Raw genomic sequence first — 20,982 nt, 5'->3', positions numbered from 1 at the left:
TATGAAAACTTGTAAATCGTTGTATAGTGGCTTGAGAATGAGATAATTGTATATTTCTTTATTTCTGTGAAAATAATTTAAGTTCTCGGATAATCCAGAAATTTCAAAGTTTTTATTTCACTGCTTTTTCAAAAAAATGTTTCAGTTCACATACAACATTTTGGAGGCATGCATTTTGTCAAAATTTTAAAAAAGCCTGTTTGTTAGATATTTTTTTCTTGAAAAATTTGTAATTAACAACATTTTGGAAGACCAGCGACGATATGATTCATTAAAATTGGTAGGAATTATATTATTCTTATCAAACATTGTGTTTGAAAAAAATCTTTTAGTATACATTTTATATACGTCATGCATATATTGCAAGTAAGAAACTGTGGAATGACACAACTAATAGGTATGTACAATTTGTACATGTATACAAACAGTAATTTACCATTTTATTAGTTTAAAAAATGTCACATATTTTAATATGCTAGTTGTCTCAATTTTCTTCATTGTGTAGGAGGTGTAAATCACTGAAAATTAGTATCCACTTGTCAGTAATAATTAATCACAGGATTGATGAAGTAAAGGCAACAGTAATAATGTGAAATGTGTATAAAACTTATAAATCGTGATTATTTGTAAAATACTTTAAATTTAGAGCCAAACATTGCTACTCAAAATTGTACATAAAAGGGGAAAGAACTCCAGTTCAACTTTAATTATGAAAAAGGGAAATTGTATGAAAGGTAAAATAGAGAGTTTACATAGATTTTATTCATTTATCTAAAATAACTCTTGTATCATAAAGCCCCTGCTTGATTTGTTATTTTAAAATTGTGTATTAATGTATATATATATATATATAACAGAATTTTTAATTTGTACAAAAATCTTATATTAATGTAATGTGATACATATAAGTGTATTCCTTGGCTTATGTTAATGATAATGCTTTGTTTGTTACTATGGAAACGTTATTTGTTATCTGCTCAACATAGCATCACCATTGAAGTGATAAATAAATAAATTTTATTGTTGTTATACAATAAAGAAAATGAAAATTTAATGTGTTTGTTTTCTAGTTTCTTGTTTTTATTATTTTGATAAGATCATTCCCATTTGAATGGTTTAACACTAATATAATCATTTTTGGGGCTGTTTTAGTTTATAGCTAGCTGTTAGGTGTGAGGCAATGCTTTGAGTTGAAGACTGTACCTGGACCTTTAATGGATTACATTTACAAATTGTGACTTTGATGTCACTCATACTACATCTTCTTATATCTATTGTTCTGTGATATTGAACCATGTTGGTCAACAAGATAATTAGTTAAGGTGGTCTCCTCTGCAGCTTTTTCTCAACCCAAATAATTCAGTTATATTGTGCTGATCTATGGATATTTCGTTAATGTCTGAATGCATAAACAATGAGAATTATTTAACCAATCATTAGAAATTAGCTTGGGATTTACCTTCCTCTATAAAATTGAACTGATTGCTGATTTGATACTTTCCTACAGGGCACCAATCTTAATCCAGGATTAGTGAAGTGTTTTGGGTTTTTTCTTCGTATTAGGAATTCAGGCCCTCACAAGAAGGAGAGGTGGATTCCAGGGAGGTGCTGAAACTTCACATTAGGTTATTCCTAGCATTATAGCTTTGCTTTTGCCATTTGTTAAACATTCCACTGTCACAATCTGCCAGTTCATACATGTAATAACATTTGAAAACAATGTATTGTTGAGTAAATCCTAATAAAACACAGTTGTAGATATCCCATCAATATCATGCTATATATTTTTGATACGTTATTCAAGTTACAAAATTGAGTGGTTTTGAATGTGAATAAAGGAAGATATTTATAAACCAAAACATGATTTGGCTAAATAGAATTAAACTTTTGATTGGAAGTTCACATAGCGAAATATAAGATATCTACTCTTCAGTGCTCACAATCACTTTGACTAAAGTATAGATGTTGATGGTTATTGAAAGGCACACACAAGATCGAACCGATGTCAATGTTTGTATGCAAATATAGAAATGTCAATAGAATAACTGATTGACATATCTACGACCATAGTTCTGAAAATAAAATTAATTGATTACCTTTCAATCAATAAGAGACGTTACTAAAAGGAGATAGAAGATATCGCAGAGACAATTATAGTTCATTTGTCAAGTGAAACTGACGAAAACAATAACCTACTGTATACTACATTTGAACTGAGACTGCACCACACAAACCGGTAAACGGCTTCAAAAGCTGGGATGATTTGATTGCTCCAAAAGAGTAAAAATGGGTTCAGCATTTTAGAGAAAATGGAGGGTAAAACCTGATTTGATCTGATTATGCAGGTATCTAAACCTCCTACTTGTATGACAGTTGTTTATAGTTCCATTGTATTGATAAAAAGTCTGGCAAGCAACAGAAACGACCATGAAAGGTTAAACTTTATGTGACAACAATTTGGATCCCGGAGCCAATACTGTGTAAACATACATTACAGACCAGAAACAGGGGGGGATAAAACTTAAAGCTATTATATAATGAGGCCATATCATTCAATCATAATGGTATTTTAAAATTTGTGAAAATCACAACTAATTCGACATACAAAACCAAGACTAAAATCCTATACTTTGTGTCAGTGTAGAGCAAAGACCCAGGATTCCAGGATAATATGGTACACACACACACACACTTGGGATAAAATATTATGTTTGAGGTGAAAGGTTACATTTAAGGCTTACAATTTTTAATGATATGCAAACTAAACTATGTTATACATGTTATATATTATAATTTACAAATTTCAACAATCCCTATGCATTAGATATTTGTTTCTTAAACATGACATCTATTGTGTTGATTATTTATTTTCACAAACAATAAATCTAAACCTAATCACAACTATATAAATATTGATCAAGCTTGATATAAATGTAAATCAAAATACTAATAAATGTGTTAGAAAATGAGTCGTTTTTAGAAGAGAATGAACAGACTTTCCTTTGATTTCTTTGATGTTCGGTCATGCTAAATAAGTCAAAATTATATATCATACACAATTTCTATCGGTTTTCACTTCGGAGCAATTGTTACTTTTCCTAGTAAACTTTCAAGCTTTTCATCAAAATCTTCATTCATAGGTTCTGTTACGAATTCAATATTTGAAATAAGCGGCACTTTGGGAATTCGAATATTCATTGTATCTTTTTCAAGAGTTTTTAACAATTGTACTAAATTTGTCACATCTTTCTCGTCTTTTACAAGTTTGTACAATTCAACCAATTCATTGATTTTTCTATCGCTTTCGTTAACATTTTTTATATATGTCTCCCCTTTCTTTTTTTCAGATGCCTCAAATTTTGATATATCACCGTACATAGAAGACATAGAAATCTTAGCTAATCTAGACTGTAACTGACGCTGTCTTGAAATCATATCTCCATGAATATTGCTGCATTTTATCTTTAAATCTTCAATCTCATTTTGCACTTTAGTCGTTGAATTTTTTAAATTACTTATGCAATTGAAATTAGTTTTCAAAATTTTCCGAAGCTTCTCTTGTTTCTCTGCTATTGAGGCTGAGAGGCTTGCCATGGAATGGCCTTTATGAGTGGACACAGCACAATGAATGCAGGCAGGTACATAGCAGCTTTCACACAGATATATATAATTCGAACTATGTTTATCACACAAGGATAATTTGGAATCTTCGGATTGCTGACCGCTGCGGAATACGTGATTTGAAGATGATTTCATTCGTAGATGCATAACTTTACATTTGTTACAGAATGTCTGTTCACAGTTCTGGCAAAAGTCTTTTCCTGCGTCCTGGTTACAAATTTCACATGTTTCAATAGCAGACTGAGCCATTTTATAATTCAATACTAGTATATTAAAAATAAATATTGTGTGCAATAAAGTAACTTCCAAAGTAATGACAATCAACTATTCACGGTGGTTTTAAAATGAATGAAAGGTGATGAAATTAAATGATAACACCAAATATCCGCAATATTGTCCTACATTGTATATATATAGAATGAAAGAGATAACACATCATCATATCTACTTTGCTCCGATCGTTTTAAACAAATAATGTTAGGATGGAATGTTGAAAAAAATAATATTTGTTAATATTTGTTAATACTTCCGCTTTGTACTTGACCAATGTTGAAGGCAAATTTAAAAATATGTTTAATTATTTCTAAAATAAATACTTTTAGAAATGCCTTTTTTGAATTTTCCTCGGAGTTCAGTATATTTGTGTTTTAACTTTTTAAATATAATATAAGAATTGATGTGACTGCCAATAAGACACCAGTGACCAAAATGACGTGATTATAGGCATTAATAGGTTTGTTATGTAATTACAGATAACAATGTGAAAAAATCCAGGGTAGTCCTTTGATTACTCCTTTATAGTATAACATTTTACCAGTTGAACAAACTATGCAAATTGACAGTGTTTTATAATGTCAGTGTCTTGTATAACTGGTTTTAGCAACGTGTATACGTTATTTAAAAGCGAGGCTGGATGGCTGATTTTCACGTGTAATATATATTTATGACATTTATGTTGCATATATAATCATTCTACGGTTTAAATTCAAGGGAAACACGGACACTTCCATTTGACAAGTATTTTTCAATTATGTTAAATAAATAGAATCCACATTATCTGGTGGTCATAGCCAGTTTCTATCATTATTCACACGCAAATGTTATTGCTTGAAGTAATTTTTTAAGCTTAGCATACTTTTCATCCACGTTTTTTCGCTGATAGAGTTTTTTTTTAATTTGAAACAACTGGCGTTTTAGGTAACATCTAGTTCTTTTTTCACTTTCGCATTTAATTCAGAAAGTTCTTCGATCTTTCTATTGCAATTATCATGTTCGTTGACATTTCATATAAATGGTCTGCACTTTTGTCTCTTCCTCTCTTTTATAACAGAAAATGTATCCAATTGAATAGAAATAGCTTTTGATAGTTTAGATTCAAATTTGCGAGAATGTTTACCAACACCACTTTGATTAACACGTACTGCAATTTTCCTTTGTAATTATTTAAGTTAAATTTTGCGCCTCATTGGTCTTCACACTGCTCGCTGCATCGGAATTTGTGATTATAAGATGATTTCATTCTAAGATGCATAATTTTACAGTTGTCACAGACTTTGCAGCAGTATTTTCCTAAATCCTTATTACAAATTTCACATGACTTTTTTTTGTTATCATAACCGACTGAGCCATTTCATAAATACGTTATTTAACAAATATAAAGAATATAGAACACTATAAATGTATGGTTGTATAGCAAGCTAAACCTCTAACTGGTATGAGAGATGTTTAGCATTCTATTATATGGACACCAATATGTGAACAAAACAAACAGATATAATAGATAGAAATGTCAAATAAAGGAGTACAGCAGTCAACAAATTATTATAATATTACTCACTATAAAACAAACAAATATGCAAATAACGAAAAACAATATGCATATAGCATATAAGCAAAAAACAAAAGACAAAATGACAAAATACCATAGCACATTAACATAATGACAGGACTGTATAAGTACCAAGCAACGTCAAATGAATGGTACCAAAAATAGACTTAACAGTAAAGTTAATAATAAACAAAGATAAATAAAACAAATAAAAGAATATTATGTTTAACACATTATTAAGATGATAAATAACGGCGGTCACTAATGAGTCTTGTGTAAACGAATCGCGCGTCTGGCGAATCAAAATATAATCCTGGTACCTTTGATAACTATTTAGAAAAATTTGTAAGGGTTCCGCGGAACCCAGTGTCTCGCCTACTTTTGCTGTTTATCACACACTCATCAAAAATGATGAAAAAAATTTATAAAATTATTCCTCTCGATACTATCTTTTGATTGTCAGAAGCTTCTGTCCAAGTTTGGTAAAAATCCAGGCTAGTTTAAGAATCTTAAAAATGTTTAAAATACTTTAACTGCAGACTGTATGTAATGTTAACTGGAAGAAAAACTAAGTCCATTTATAAGTAAAATACGGGAAAAATTGAATTTTATTTTTACAAAATTTACTTCTGGATACTATCTTCTGATCATAAACAAGTTTCTGGCCAAGTTTCTTACAATTCCAGGATAGTTTAAGAAAGTTATTAAAATTTTAAAAACTTTAACCACAGAGTGAATGTAATATTTCCTGGCAGAAAAAAACTAAGTCCATTTATAAGTAAAATACGGGAAAAATGGAATTTTATTTTCACAAAATTTACTTCTGGATACTATCTCCTGATCATAAACATGCTTCTGGCCAAGATTTGTACATTTCCAGGATAGTTTAAGAAAGTTATTAAAATTTTAAAAACTTTAACCACAGAGTGAATGTAATGTTTCCTGGCAGAAAAAACTAAGTCCATTTATAAGTAAAATACGAAAAAAAAGGAATTTTATTTTTACATAATTTACTTCTGGATACTATCTCCTGATCATAAACATGCTTCTGGCCAAGTTTTGTACATTTCCAGGATAGTTTAAGAAAGTTATTAAAATTTCAAAAACTTTAACCACAGAGTGAATATTTGATGACGCCGCCGACGACGACGCCGCCGACGGAATGTAGGATCGCTATGTCTCGCTTTTTCGACTAAAGTCGAAGGCTCGACAAAAATGACGAGATGTCTTTGACATACGGGGTCACAGCCCTTGTTTAACAACTTGTTGCATAGCCATTGTTGACGTTTTTAAAAGTCTTAATAGCGACTACAAGCTCTTGAATATAAAATATAATGAGTTGGGAAACGTATATCCCATATGCAGGTGAACTTAATTGATATAACTTCTAAATTGATTACCGGGTATATCAAAATGAAAATCGTTTCGTTTGCATTTGTCATAGATTCTAGTACTCAGATGACTGTGTATGCTTTATTCGATGTCTAAACTTTCCCATGTATGTTTAAGACGAAAACTATTAACAATTGATACAACAAATTGGTTCTTCAGAGTGTTACGAAATGATGAAAATTAGGGTGTGGGGGTGTGGTTTGAATGTCACTTGAAGACAATGACATGTTTGATAGAGGTAAACATGTTGCCTTGTAACTAGCCACCTAACAGAATTTTTAACACACATTTACACTTGAAAATATCGGAAGTTTGGAATAGTGAATAATGTTGACGAGTGCATTATGCTAGATGTCTTTGGTTTATCTTAACGTTCTGTTGTTGTCCTATTGACCTATACATCACATGATTATATGAATATCAAAGGAATGGGACATACAAAAACATAATTATCACTACAGAGAAATAAATAAAGATCAAACTGGAAATGAATTATCTCTTATAAGATATAGATAACAGAAGTCATCGTTTTGTGGTTTTTCCATGACGCTGCACGTATCAAAGATATATTAAAAAACTGTATGGATTCAAACAGCACAAAAAGACCTTAAATGAATTAAAGTAAACAACACCTAAGGCAATTTGTCTGATGTTTGTTTGAATCTTAGTGACTACTATTTTTTTAATTTCTTAACGGAGTGTAATTCTTTGTTTGATTGTTGCTTGTTTTTAAAACGTCTTGAGACAACTATTCGATGCATGTTTAGGACGAGAACAGCAAAACTTTAAATCAGATCAAGCTGTCCCTTTTTAGCGCGTTTAAATGCTATGGCATGCCCATCGCAAATATTGTATGACAAATAGAGGGTGATAGCCCACTAAACTTATACCTGTGCAATCAATTTATTCGATTATCATAGTTTAGGTTATTTTTCATCATTTACAGTCAAGTAAAAGTATTGAAGGGTAAAGGTGAAGTTTGTACTCTTACATGGTGGTGTTTGAATGATGATAGATTATGAAACAGATTTGTTTATGCCCCACCTACGATAGAAGAGGAGCATTATGTTTTTGGGTGTGTGCTTCATGGAAGTTTTTGATGAAGTTGAAGTCCAATCATCTTGAAACTTGATTGGTACCCCAATTTCAAAATCCACTGAACTTAGCAAATGATAGTTCGAGTGGGGCATCCATGAACTATGGACACATTCTTGTTTTTGTTTTATAGAATTTGTCATTGCTTATTAAGATTTTTAAAAGAATAGTACAGATCGATCAAATTAGACTTTGTAGTCGGAAGCTTATACATTTGACTGCATAATAAATGATCTAACACCGACATAGATGTAGGAAGATGTGGTGTGAGTGCCAATGAGACAACTCTCCATCCAAACGGCCTTCAACACGGAGCCTTGGCTCACACCGAACAACAAGCTATAAAGGGCCCCAAAATTACTAGTGTAAAACCATTCAAACGGGAAAACCAACGGTCTAATCTATATAAACAAAACGAGAAACGAGAAACACGTATATATTACATAAACAAACGACAACTACTGTACATCAGATTCCTGACTTAGGACAGGTGCAAACATTTGCAGCGGGATTAAACGTTTGAATGCATGTCTATTAATGTAATTTTATAAAAGTTTTATGTTGACTTCAGTGATAAGATTGACCTTTTCGTACTTTTCAAAGATAATATTCCTTATTACAAAGTTTATCTTGACTAAGAAATTGTTCATCACAATACACATATGAACATTTAATTTTGGGAATAAAATAGATCGACAACATTTAAGACAAAATGGAGACACTGATGTTCTTAATGATTGTATTTGTGGTGACAAACGTCTTCTGTTGGAGAATACAATGCAATCCCAAAACAACGCAATTCAGCTAGAAATGCAAATGATGAAAACCAAAATGGCACAACTTGATTTACTTCAACAACAATTTCAGATTCTGAACGCAGAAGTCAGTCATTTAATCGATTTGAAAATGAATGACAAATTACCAGTGATGGAGAGTCAATTGCAAAACCTTGCGAACAATTTTCAGCATGCACAGATTATGGGTAAGTTTTCTAAATTCGTTCTGGAAGTCATGCTTGTACTATTTGCATTATCGATACAGCTAGGAAAAAGTCAATATATTATATTCATGCTACAGCTAACAAACAACTTAGTTTTCTTGCTTATACATTCTTTTAACATGAAAAGACTAATTGCATGAAATATTTGAGAAAAACGATGCAATTCTTTGTATAAATACTGAATTATTTTAAAAAAAACCACACCAACATTTAAACGAGAGGCACACATGCATGTGAAAAAATCTACATTTGAATTTAAGACGTACTCGATATCATATGATTCTTTAATTCAACCAGACATAATAAAAGTACTTGACATGTCTCTGTATGCAGTCCGAGTTAGCTTTATCGAAATATTTTGTTGCTGGTTATACGTAAGGATTCGTAATAAATTTTCAAACGTGCACAGAAGATCATAGTTCGGTTCGAAGGATCATTAATTTCTTTGACATAAACATGATAAATCAATCACAAAAACTCTTTTCAGATGACTTTAACCGCTTGAAATTAAAGACACTAGAATATGCTTCCCAAAAAATACCAATTGATCGGAAGTCTACTTTTGATTTGTGGGTTCCATAGTTTACACAGTTTGGGGTAGGAAATCATGCCCAGTGGTCAATGGTACTGAAATTGTGTATACGGGTAAGATCAAGGTAGCCAAGTTGTTTGTTCCAACTTTTAAAAAATATTTCCAAATGAGACAGACTATGTAAATGAAACAATGTTATTTCTTCTGGCCATTTTGTGAGTGTAGTTATTTCTTTAATTATCAATTTCTATTCCATATACAAAACGGAGCTGAGGAATATGACATATATATGTAAAAGCAACAGAGCGGTGCAATAAACCATTAAAACAGGAGGATTGAGATATGAATAGTTTCGCCTGCTTAGAAGAGGAAAACAAAATTGTCCTCCAAAACAATGAAAATGAAATTAATGTATTTATAAAAGTGAAAACGTGCACTTCCTAAAGGGGAAAATTAATATTCCAGTTAGAAAATTTCCTTCCCCAAATATTACATTTTCGCTAGTTTGGCATCTTCCAAAGTCGACGAAAGCTGAGTGGATTTTATCATTAAGAGTCTAAATATTTAACAACATTTTACCATAAAAAATCAAGAAAATATGTGCAAAACAATGCTGTTAAAAAACTCAACGCTTATCCATTGTATCTATATCACAGAATCAAGGCTTATCCATTGTATCTATATCACAGAATCAACGCTAGTCCATTGTATCTATATCACAGAATCAACGCTTATCCATTGTATCTATATCACAGAATCAACGCTTATCCATTGTATCTATATCACAGAATCAACGCTTATCCGTTGTATCTAGATCACAGAATCAACGCTTATCCATTGTATCTATATCACATAATACATTGTGAAGGGTAAACTCGATTTTTTTATAAGTCTAAGAGCAGTTTGCAGCAGTCTTGAGTCATTCTTATATTTGTACAATAGAGGATATAACGTATATGTATCATACTAGTGTGTGTCTGATGTCATGTTCAGAAGAAAAGTCATAATCATAAGGTGAAAAATCAAAGCAAAAAATGCTATCCTGTGAATTTTAATTAGATTGAAAAATAATCTCTATGAATTGGAAGTTGTTATGGGCGTCAAGTTGGTTACCTATTCCCTATTCCCTATTCGTTACCTATTCCCTATTCGTTACCTATTCGTTACCTATTCCCTATTCCCTATTCGTTGCCTATTCGTTACCTATTCCCTATTCCCTATTCGTTGCCTATTCGTTACCTATTCCCTATTCCCTATTCGTTACCTATTCCCTATTCCTTATTCGTTACCTATTCGTTACTTATTTGATTTTTGATATCCTTCCCCCTTTTAATTATGGCATGGAATAGTTTAATATGGCTGCTGTTACCATGGGAACGGCACAATTTTGAAAAAAATCAGTTTTTGGTTTTTGGTGAACTGTTTGGATATGCTTCAACTCAGAATCATCATATTTTAAAACAATGTAGGTGCCCACTATATACAGGTGTTGGATGATTTTGGCGATCATTGGAACTACTATGTTGCTATGGAAACTACACCAAATTTTCAAAATTCTCCAAATGCTCAAAACTTCATAAAACTTCACATTAATGATGAGCAACATTGGTAGATGTGACATTTCGAGTTGGAATTTCCAAAAAAGGTCTTGTTACCATGGAAACAATGCAAAAAGGTCCTAAATTTAAAAAATAAGAATTTTCGGCAAACTGGATGAAACTTTACAGGAATGGTAACTGGCATAGGTAAAGTTGGATTTTGAAGTTGGAATTTGCAAAATGGCCGCCGTAACCATGGAAACAGGAAAAATATCAAAAATTTTCATTTGTTTCCGTGTCTCTGGTGGTAAAAATGTGTTCTTAGAGATGACAATACCCTATTAGCGCGCATGTACCCGTTCCAGTGCTCGGTTAATACCCTGTTACCTATTCGTTACCTATTCGTTACTTATTCACTTAAATAAAACGTTGGTTGTACGTTGCACCTTTTAGAAAGGAATTTTCAAATGTGTCCGTGTCTCTGGTGGTAAAAATGTGTTCTTAGAGATGAAAATACCCTATTAGCACGCATGTACCCGTTCCAGCGCTCGGTTTATACCCTGTTACCTATTCGTTACCTATTCGTTACCTATTCACTTATGATACGTTTGTTGTACGTTGCACCTTTGAGAAAAGGATTTTCTATTAAATTCATATCTCTAGTGGTAATAATGTGTTCTTTTAGATGAAATACCCCTATTACCGCGTATGTACCCGTTCTAGCGCTCAGTAATTACCCTGTTACCTATTCGTTACCTATTCGTTACCTATTCACTTATAATACGTTTGTTGTACGTTGCACCTTTTAGAAAAGAATTTTCAATTGTGTCCGTGTCTCTGGTGGTAAAAATGTGTTCTTAGAGATGAAAATACCCTATTAGCACGCATGTACCCGTCCCAGCGCTCGGTTAATACCCTGTTACCTATTCGTTACCTATTCGTTACCTATTCACTTATGATACGTTTGTTGTATGTTGCACCTTTGAGAAAAAGTATTTTCTATTAAATTCATATCTCTAGTGGTAATAATGTGTTCTTAGAGATGAAATACCCCTATTACTGTGTATATACCCGTTCCATCGCTCAGTAAATACCCTGTTACCTATTCGTTACCTATTCGTTACCTATTCACTTATAATACGTTTGTTGTACGTTGCACCTTTTAGAAAAGAATTTTCAATTGTGTCCGTGTCTCTGGTGGTAAATATGTGTTCTTAGAGATGAAAATACCCTATTGGCGCGCATGTACCCGTCCCAGCGCTCGGTTAATACCCTGTTACCTATTCGTTACCTATTCACTTATAATACATTTGTTGTACGTTGCACCTTTTAGAAAAGGATTTTTTAATTGTGTCCGTGTCTCTTGTGGTAACAATGTGTTCTTAGAGATGAAATGACAATATAAGCGCGCATGTACCCGTTCCAGCGCTCCGTTAATAACCTGTTACCTATTCGTTACCTATTCATTTTAATATGTTTGTTGTACGTTGCACCTTTTAGAAAAGGATTTTCAATTGTGCCCATAAGTCTGGCTGTTACAATGTGTTCTTAGAGATGAAATGACCCTATTAGCGCGCATGTACCCGTTCCAGCGCACGGTAAATAACCTGTTACCTATTCGTTACCTTTTCACTTATAATACGTTTGTTATACGTTGCACCTTTAAGAAAAGAATTTTTAATTAAGTTCATATCTCTGGTGGTAATAATGTGTTCTTATAGATGAAATACCCGTATTAGCGCGTATGTACTCGTTCTAGCGCTCGGATAATACCCTGTTACTTATTCGTTCCTTATTCGCTTTTAATGCGCAGGGGTATACGCTGCACCTTAAGATAAATCGTTTTTTAATTGTGTTCATGTCGATAGTGGTAACAATGTGTTCTTAGAGATGAAACAACCCTATTAGCGCGCATGTACCCGTTCCAGCGCTCGGTTAATACCCTGTTACCTATTCGTTACCTATTCACTTATAATCTGTTTGTTGTACGTTGCACCTTTTAGAAAAGGATTTTTAATTGTCTTTATGTCTCTTGTGGTAACAATGTGTTCTTAGAGATGACATTACCCTATTACCGCGCATGTACCCGTTTCAACGCTCGGTTAATACCCTGTTACCTATTCACTTATAATACGTTTGTTGAACGTTGCACCTTTTAGAAAAGGATTTTTAATTGTCTCCATGTGTTTTGTGATAACAATGTGTTCTTAGGGATGACATTATCATATTAGCGCGCATGTACCCGTTCCAGCGCTCGGTAAATACCCTGTTACCTATTCGTTACCTATTCGTTACCTATTCGCTTGTAGAACGTTTGTTGTACGTTGCACCTTTTAGAAAAGGATTTTCAATTAAATTCATATCTCTGGTGGTAATAATGTGTTCTTCTAGATGTAATACCCCTATGAGAGCGCATGTACCCATTCCAGCGCTCGGTTAATACCCTGTTTCTTATTCGTTCCTTATTTGCTTTTTATGCACGAGGTATACGTTGCACCTTGAAATAAATCGTTTTTTAATTGTGTTCATGTCTCTGGTGGTAACAATGTGTTCTAAGAGATGAAATGACCCTATTAAAGCGCATGTATCCGTTCCAGCGCTCGGTAAATAACCTGTTACCTATTCGTTACTTATTCGTTACCTTTTCACTTATAATACGTTTGTTGTACATTGCACCTTTTATGATAAGATTTTCAATTGTGCCCATGTCTCTGATGGTAACAATGTGTTCTTAGAGATGAAATGACTCTATTAAAGCGCATGTACCCGTTCCAGCGCTCGGTCAATACCCTGTTACCTATTCGTTACCTATTCATTACTTATTCGCTTTTAATACGTTTGTTGTACGTTGCACCTTTTAAAAAAGGATTTTCAATTGTGCCTATGTCTCTGGTGGTAAAAATGTGTTCTTAGAGATGAAATGACCCTATTACCGGGCATGTACCCGTTCCAGCGTTCGGTTAATACCCTGTTACCTATTCGTTACCTATCCGTTACCTATTCACTTACAATACGTTTGTTGTACATTGCACCTTTTAGAAAAGGATTTTCAATTGTGCCCATGTCTCTGGTGGTAACAATGTGTTCTTAGAGATGAAATGACACTATTAAAACGCATTTACCCGTTCCAGCGCTCGGTAAATACCCTGTTACCTATTCGTTACTTATTCGCTTTTAATGCGCAGGGTATACTGTGCACCTTGAAATGAATCGTTTTTTAATTGTTTTCAAGTCTCTGGTGGTAACAATGTGTTCTTAGAGATGAAATACCCCTATTAGCGCGTATGTATCCGTTCCAGCGCTCAGTTAATACCCTGTTTCTTATTCGTTCCTTATGTGCTTTTTGTGCACGAGGTATACGTTGCACCTTGAAATAAATCGTTTTCTAATTGTGTGTATGTCTCTGGTGGTAACAATGTGTTCCTAGAGATGAAATGACCCTATTAGAGCCCATGTATCCGTTCCAGCGCTCGGTTAATACCCTGTTACCTATTCGTTACCTATTCACTTATAACACGTTTGTTGTACGTTGCACATTTTAGAACAGGAATTTTAATTGTCTACATGTCTCTTGTGGTAACAATGTGTTCTTAGAGATGAAATGACCCTATTAGCGCGCATGTACCTGTTCGAGCGCTCGGTTAATATCCTGTGACCTTTTCGTTACCTTTTCGTTACCTATTCACTTATAATACGTTTGTTGTACATTGCACCTTTTAGAAAAGGATTTTCAATTGTGTCCACAACTCTGGTGGTAACAATGTGTTCTTAGAGATGAAATAACCCTATTAGCGCGCATGTACCTGTTCTAGCGCTCGGTTAATTCCCTGTTACCTATTCGTTACCTATTCACTTATAGTACGTTTGTTGTACGTTGCACCTTTTAGAAAAGGATTTTCAATTAAATTCATATCGCTGGTGGTAATAATGTGTTCTTATAGATTTAATACCCCTATTATAGCGCATGTACCCATTCCAGCGCTCGGTTAATACCCTGTTACCTATTTGTTACATATTCGTTACCTATTAACGTATAATACGTTTGTTGTACATTGCACCTTTTAGAAAAGGATTTTCAATTGTGCCCATGTCTCTGGTGGTAACAATGTGTTCTTAGAGATGAAATGACACTATTAAAACGCATTTACCCGTTCCAGCGCTCGGTAAATACCCTGTTACCTATTCGTTACTTATTCGCTTTTAATGCGCAGGGTATACTGTGCACCTTGAAATGAATCGTTTTTTAAATGTTTTCAAGTCTCTGGTGGTAACAATGTGTTCTTAGAGATGAAATACCCCTATTAGCGCGTATGTATCCGTTCCAGCGCTCAGTTAATACCCTGTTTCTTATTCGTTCCTTATGTGCTTTTTGTGCACGAGGTATACGTTGCACCTTGAAATAAATCGTTTTCTAATTGTGTGTATGTCTCTGGTGGTAACAATGTGTTCCTAGAGATGAAATGACCCTATTAGAGCCCATGTATCCGTTCCAGCACTCGGTTAATACCCTGTTACCTATTCGTTACCTATTCACTTATAACACATTTGTTGTACGTTGCACATTTTAGAACAGGAATTTTAATTGTCTACATGTCTCTTGTGGTAACAATGTGTTCTTAGAGATGAAATGACCCTATTAGCGCGCATGTACCTGTTCGAGCGCTCGGTTAATATCCTGTGACCTTTTCGTTACCTATTCACTTATAATACGTTTGTTGTACATTGTACCTTTTAGAAAAGGATTTTCAATTGTGTCCACAACTCTGGTGGTAACAATGTGTTCTTAGAGATGAAATAACCCTATTAGCGCGCATGTACCTGTTCTAGCGCTCGGTTAATTCCCTGTTACCTATTCGTTACCTATTCACTTATAGTACGTTTGTTGTACGTTGCACCTTTTAGAAAAGGATTTTCAATTAAATTCATATCGCTGGTGGTAATAATGTGTTCTTATAGATTTAATACCCCTATTAGAGCGCATGTACCCATTCCAGCGCTCGGTTAATACCCTGTTACCTATTTGTTACATATTCGTTACCTATTAACGTATAATACGTTTGTTGTACATTGCAACTTTTAGAATAGGATTTTCAATTATGTCCACGTCTCTTGTGGTAACAATGTGTTTTTAGAGATGAAATGATCCTATTAGCGCGCATGTACCCGTTCGAGCGCTCGGTCGAAACCCTGTTACCTATTCGTTACCTTTTCGTTGCCTATTCGCTTATAATACATTTTTTTATACGTTGCACCTGTTAGAAAATGATTTTCAATTGTGTTCATGTCTCTGGTGGTAACAATGTGTTCTTAGAGATGAAATAACCCTATTAGCGCGCATGTACTCGTTCCAACGCTCGGTTAATACCCTGTTACCTATTCGTTACCTATTCGTTAATTATTTACTTATATACATGCGCTCTAATAGGGTAATTTTATCTCTAAGAACACATTGTTACCACCAGAGACATGAACACAATTAAAAAACGATTTATGTCAAGGTTCAACGTATACCTCGTGCATTAAAAGCAAATAAGGAACGAATAAGTAACAGGGTCTTATCCGAGCGCTGGAACGAGAACATATGCGCTAATAGGGGTATTTCATCTATAAGAACTCTTTAATTCCACCAGAGATATGAACTTAATTGAAAATTATTTTCTAAAAGATGCAACATACAACAAAAGTATTAAAAGCGAATAAGTAACGAATAGGTAACGAATAGGTAACAGGGTATTAACCGAGCGCTTGAACGGGTACATGCGCGCTAATAGGGTCATTTCATCTCTAAGAACATATTGTTACCACAAGAGACATGTAGACAATTAAAAATCCTTTTCTAAAAGGTGCAACGTACAACAAACGTATTATAAGTGAAAAGTTAACGAATAGGTAACGAATAGGTAACGAATAGGTAACAGGGTATTAACCGAGCGCTGGAACGGGTTCATGCGCTTTTATAGGGTCATTTCATCTCTAAGAACACATTGTTACTACCAGAGACATGGGCACAATTGAAAATCCTTTTTTAAAAGGTGCAACGTACAACACACGTATTAAAAGCGAATAAGTAACGAATAGGTAACGAATAGGTAACAGGGTATTTACTGAGCGCTGGAACGGGTACATGCACGCTAATAGGGTAATTTCATCTCTAAGAACACATTGTTACCACAAGAGACATGTAGATAATTAAAAATCCTTTTCTAAAAGGTGCAACGTACAACAAACGTATTATAAGTGAATAGGTAACGAAAAGGTAGTGAATAGGTAACGAATAGGTAACAGGGTATTAACCGAGCGCTGGAACGGGTTCATGCGCTCTTATAGGGTCATTTCATCTCTAAGAACTCATTGTTACCATCAGAGACATGAACACAATTAAAAAACGATTCATTTCAAGGTGCAACGTATACCTCGTGCATTAAAAGCAAATAAGGAACGAATAAGTAACAGGGTATTATCCAAGCGCTGGAAGGGGAACATGCGCGCTAATAGGGTAATTTCATCTCTTAGAACACATTGCTAACACCAGAGATATGAACTAAATTGAAAATTATTTTCCAAAAGATGCAACGTACAACAAACGTATTAAAAGCGAATAAGTAACGAATAGGTAACAGGGTATTAACCGAGCGCTTGAACGGGTACATACGCGCTAATAGGGTCATTCAATCGCTAAGAACACATTGTTACCACCAGAGACCCGGACACAATTGAAAATCCTTTTCTAAAAGGTGCAACGTACAACAAACGTATTATAAGTGAATAGGTAACGAATAGGTAACGAATAGGTAACAGGGTATTTACTGAGCGCTGGAACAGTTACATGCGCGCTTATAGGGTCATTCAATCTCTAGGAACACATTGTTACCACCAGAGACCCGGACACAATTAGAAATCCTTTTCTAAAAGGTGCAATGACAGCAAACGTATTATAAGTGAATAGGTAACGAATAGGTAACGAATAGGTAACAAGGTATTAACCAAGCGCTGGAACGGGTTCATGCGCTCTTATAGGGTCATTTCATCTCTAAGAACACATTGTTACCATTAGGGAGACATGAACACAATTATAAAAAGATGTATTTGAAGGTGCACCGTATACCCCGCGCATTAAAAGCGAATAAGTAACGAATAGGTATCAGGTTATTTACCAAGCGCTGGAACGGGTACATGCGTTCTAATAGGGTAATTTCATCTCTAAGAACACATTGTTACCACCAGAGACATGGGCACAATTGAAAATCCTTTTTTAAAAGGTACAACGTACAACAAACGTATTAAAAGCGAATAAGTAACGAATAGGTAACGAATAGGTAACAGGGTATTAACCGAGCGCTTGAACGGGTACATGCGCGCTAATAGAGTCATGTCATCTCTAAGAACACATTGTTACCACCAGAGACACGGACACAATTGAAAATCCTTTTCTAAATGGTGCAACGTACAACAAACGTATTATAAGTGAATAGGTAACGAATAGGTAACAGGGTATTTACTGAGCGCTGGAACGGGTACATGCGCGCTAATAGTGTAATTTCATCTCTAAGAACATATTGTTACCACAAGAGACTTGGAGACAATTAAAAATCCTTTTCTTAAAGGTGCAACGTACAACAAACGTAATATAAGTGAATAGGTAACGAATAGGTAACGAATAGGTGACATGGTATTAACCGAGCGCTGGAACGGGTCCATGCGCTCTAATAGGGTCATCTCATCTCTAAGAACACATTGTTACCACCAGAGATATGAACACAATTAAAAAACGATTTATTTCAAGGTGCAACGTATACCTCGTGCATTAAAAGCAAATAAGGAACGAATAAGTAACAGGGTATTATCCAAGCGCTGGAACGAGTACATATGTGCTAATAGAGGTATTTCATCTATAAGAACACATTATTACCACCAGAGATATGAACTTAATTGAAAATTCTTTTCTAAAAGGTGCAACGTACAACAAACTTTTTAAAAGCGAATAAGTAACGAATAGGTAACAGGGTATTTTCCGTGCGCTGGAACGGATACAAATGCACATATAGAGTTATATCACCTCTGAGAGCCCAAATCTTCCACCAGAGACAACAAAACAATTGAAAATGATGTTTTAAAAGGTGCAACGTAAGATACTCGTATTATAAGCGAATTATTAGTGAGTGATCGAACGAATTAAACAAGGTAATAGCATGCTCCGGAACGATGTACACCCTGCTTACATGTTTAACTCCACCACATTATGTTAGTATGTGCCTGTCCCTAGACAAGAGCCTGAAATTAAGTAGTTATTGTTTGTTTTTGTGTTACATATTTCCGTTTATTTTTTTGTATATGAAATACGGCGGTCAATTTTGTTGTTTGAATTGTGTGAGGTTGTCATGCCTGGGCCTCTTATAGGTGACTACACGGTTTGGGCTATGCTTATTGTTGAAGGCCGTACAGTAAACTATAGTTGATAATTTATGTGTCATTTTGGTCTAATTTGGAGTGTTGTCTCATTGGCAATCATACCACATCTTCTTTTTTATGCAAGCGCTTACACGGTGATTTCATCCCGTCGAACCAAGATCCATCTTCAAACATACGGACATAAAGCAGTTAAAAGGTAGAACGTATAATAAACAAGTAAGGAACAAATGCGTATCGAACATGAAGTAAAAGGATCGGTTGAGCACAAACACATATAAATAGGTCATAAAAAGATCATTTTACCTCAACAAATTTAGAACTATTACCATATGTAAGAGTATTAACAACTAGATTTGTAATTGCTAGCAATAACGGATGGCACCCTTCCCCCTTTTACCAGGTGAGCGGCAGCCATTTTGACAATTCCAAAGTCAAAGAGAGCATTTACAGATGTCTAGTAACATTTTTGCAAAGTTTCATTAAGTTTGAACATTTTGAAATGTTTCATATTTTTGCTGTTTCCATGGTTACGGCGGCCATTTTGAAAATTCTAACTTCAAAATCCAACTCTGCCTATGCCAGTTACCATTCCTGTAAGGTTTCATCCAGTTTACTCAAAATTCTTATTTTTTAAATTTAGGACCTTTTTGCATTGTTTCCATGGTAACAAGACCTATTTAGGAAATTCCAACTCCAAATGCCACATCTACCATTGTTGCTCATCATTACTGTGAAGTTTCATGAAGTTTTGAGCATTTTGAGAATTTTGAAAATTTTGGTGTAGTTTCCATGGCAACATAGTAGTTCCAATGATCGCCAAAGTCATCCAACACCTGTATATAGTGGGCACCTACATTGTTTTAAAATATAATGATTCTGAGTTGAAGCATATCCAAACAGTTCACCAAAAACCAAAAACAGATTTTTTTCACAATTGTGCCGTTTCCATGGCAGCCATATCAAACTTTTCCATGCCATAATTAAAAAGGGGGAAGGATATTAAAAATCAAATAAGTAACGAATAGGTAACGAATAGGGAATAGGGAATAGGTAACGAATAGGCAACGAATAGGGAATAGGGAATAGGTAACGAATAGGCAACGAATAGGGAATAGGTAACGAATAGGTAACGAATAGGCAACGAATAGGGAATAGGGAATAGGTAACGAATAGGTAACGAATAGGGAATAGGGAATAGGTAACGAATAGGGAATAGGGAATAGGTAACCAACTTGACGCCCATGAAGTAGTTTGAGAACAAAATGAAGTGAAAATTTGTCATTTCGTTATTGAATCAATTTTTATAACTAAAATGTTATTCTTGGTAGGAATTACTGGCAGGAAAAGCTACAGTGTTATAGGTAGTGGTGTTGATATGTTGTGCCTTCCTCATGACCCAGAATCAGCGCCTTCAGACTTCCCTACAAGTGTATTTGACCACAGTGCTGATAAAATATGGGGCAGTGAATACCAGTTTACATACAAGAACATTGCCGTTGATGACACTGTTCCTTGTGCAGTGTGTAAAGTGCGTTCTGCAACTGCAACACTGATGATTCCTGCTTAG

At 34.4% G+C, this 20,982-nt stretch overlaps 1 protein-coding gene across 1 annotated transcript; it reads left to right on the top strand.

The window, feature by feature from the left end:
* The first annotated feature begins 8,767 nt into the window (after positions 1-8,767).
* On the top strand, positions 8,768-20,982 carry LOC134690120 (uncharacterized). The gene is made up of 2 exons (XM_063550093.1): positions 8,768-8,918; positions 20,744-20,982. The coding sequence occupies exons 1-2, from the start codon at positions 8,768-8,770 to the stop codon at positions 20,980-20,982; spliced, it is 390 nt and encodes a 129-aa protein (XP_063406163.1).

Source organism: Mytilus trossulus, chromosome 11, assembly GCF_036588685.1.
Source record: "Mytilus trossulus isolate FHL-02 chromosome 11, PNRI_Mtr1.1.1.hap1, whole genome shotgun sequence".
In the NCBI taxonomy this organism is placed as follows: domain Eukaryota; kingdom Metazoa; phylum Mollusca; class Bivalvia; order Mytilida; family Mytilidae; genus Mytilus; species Mytilus trossulus.
This window is presented reverse-complemented; position numbering and strand designations above follow the sequence as displayed.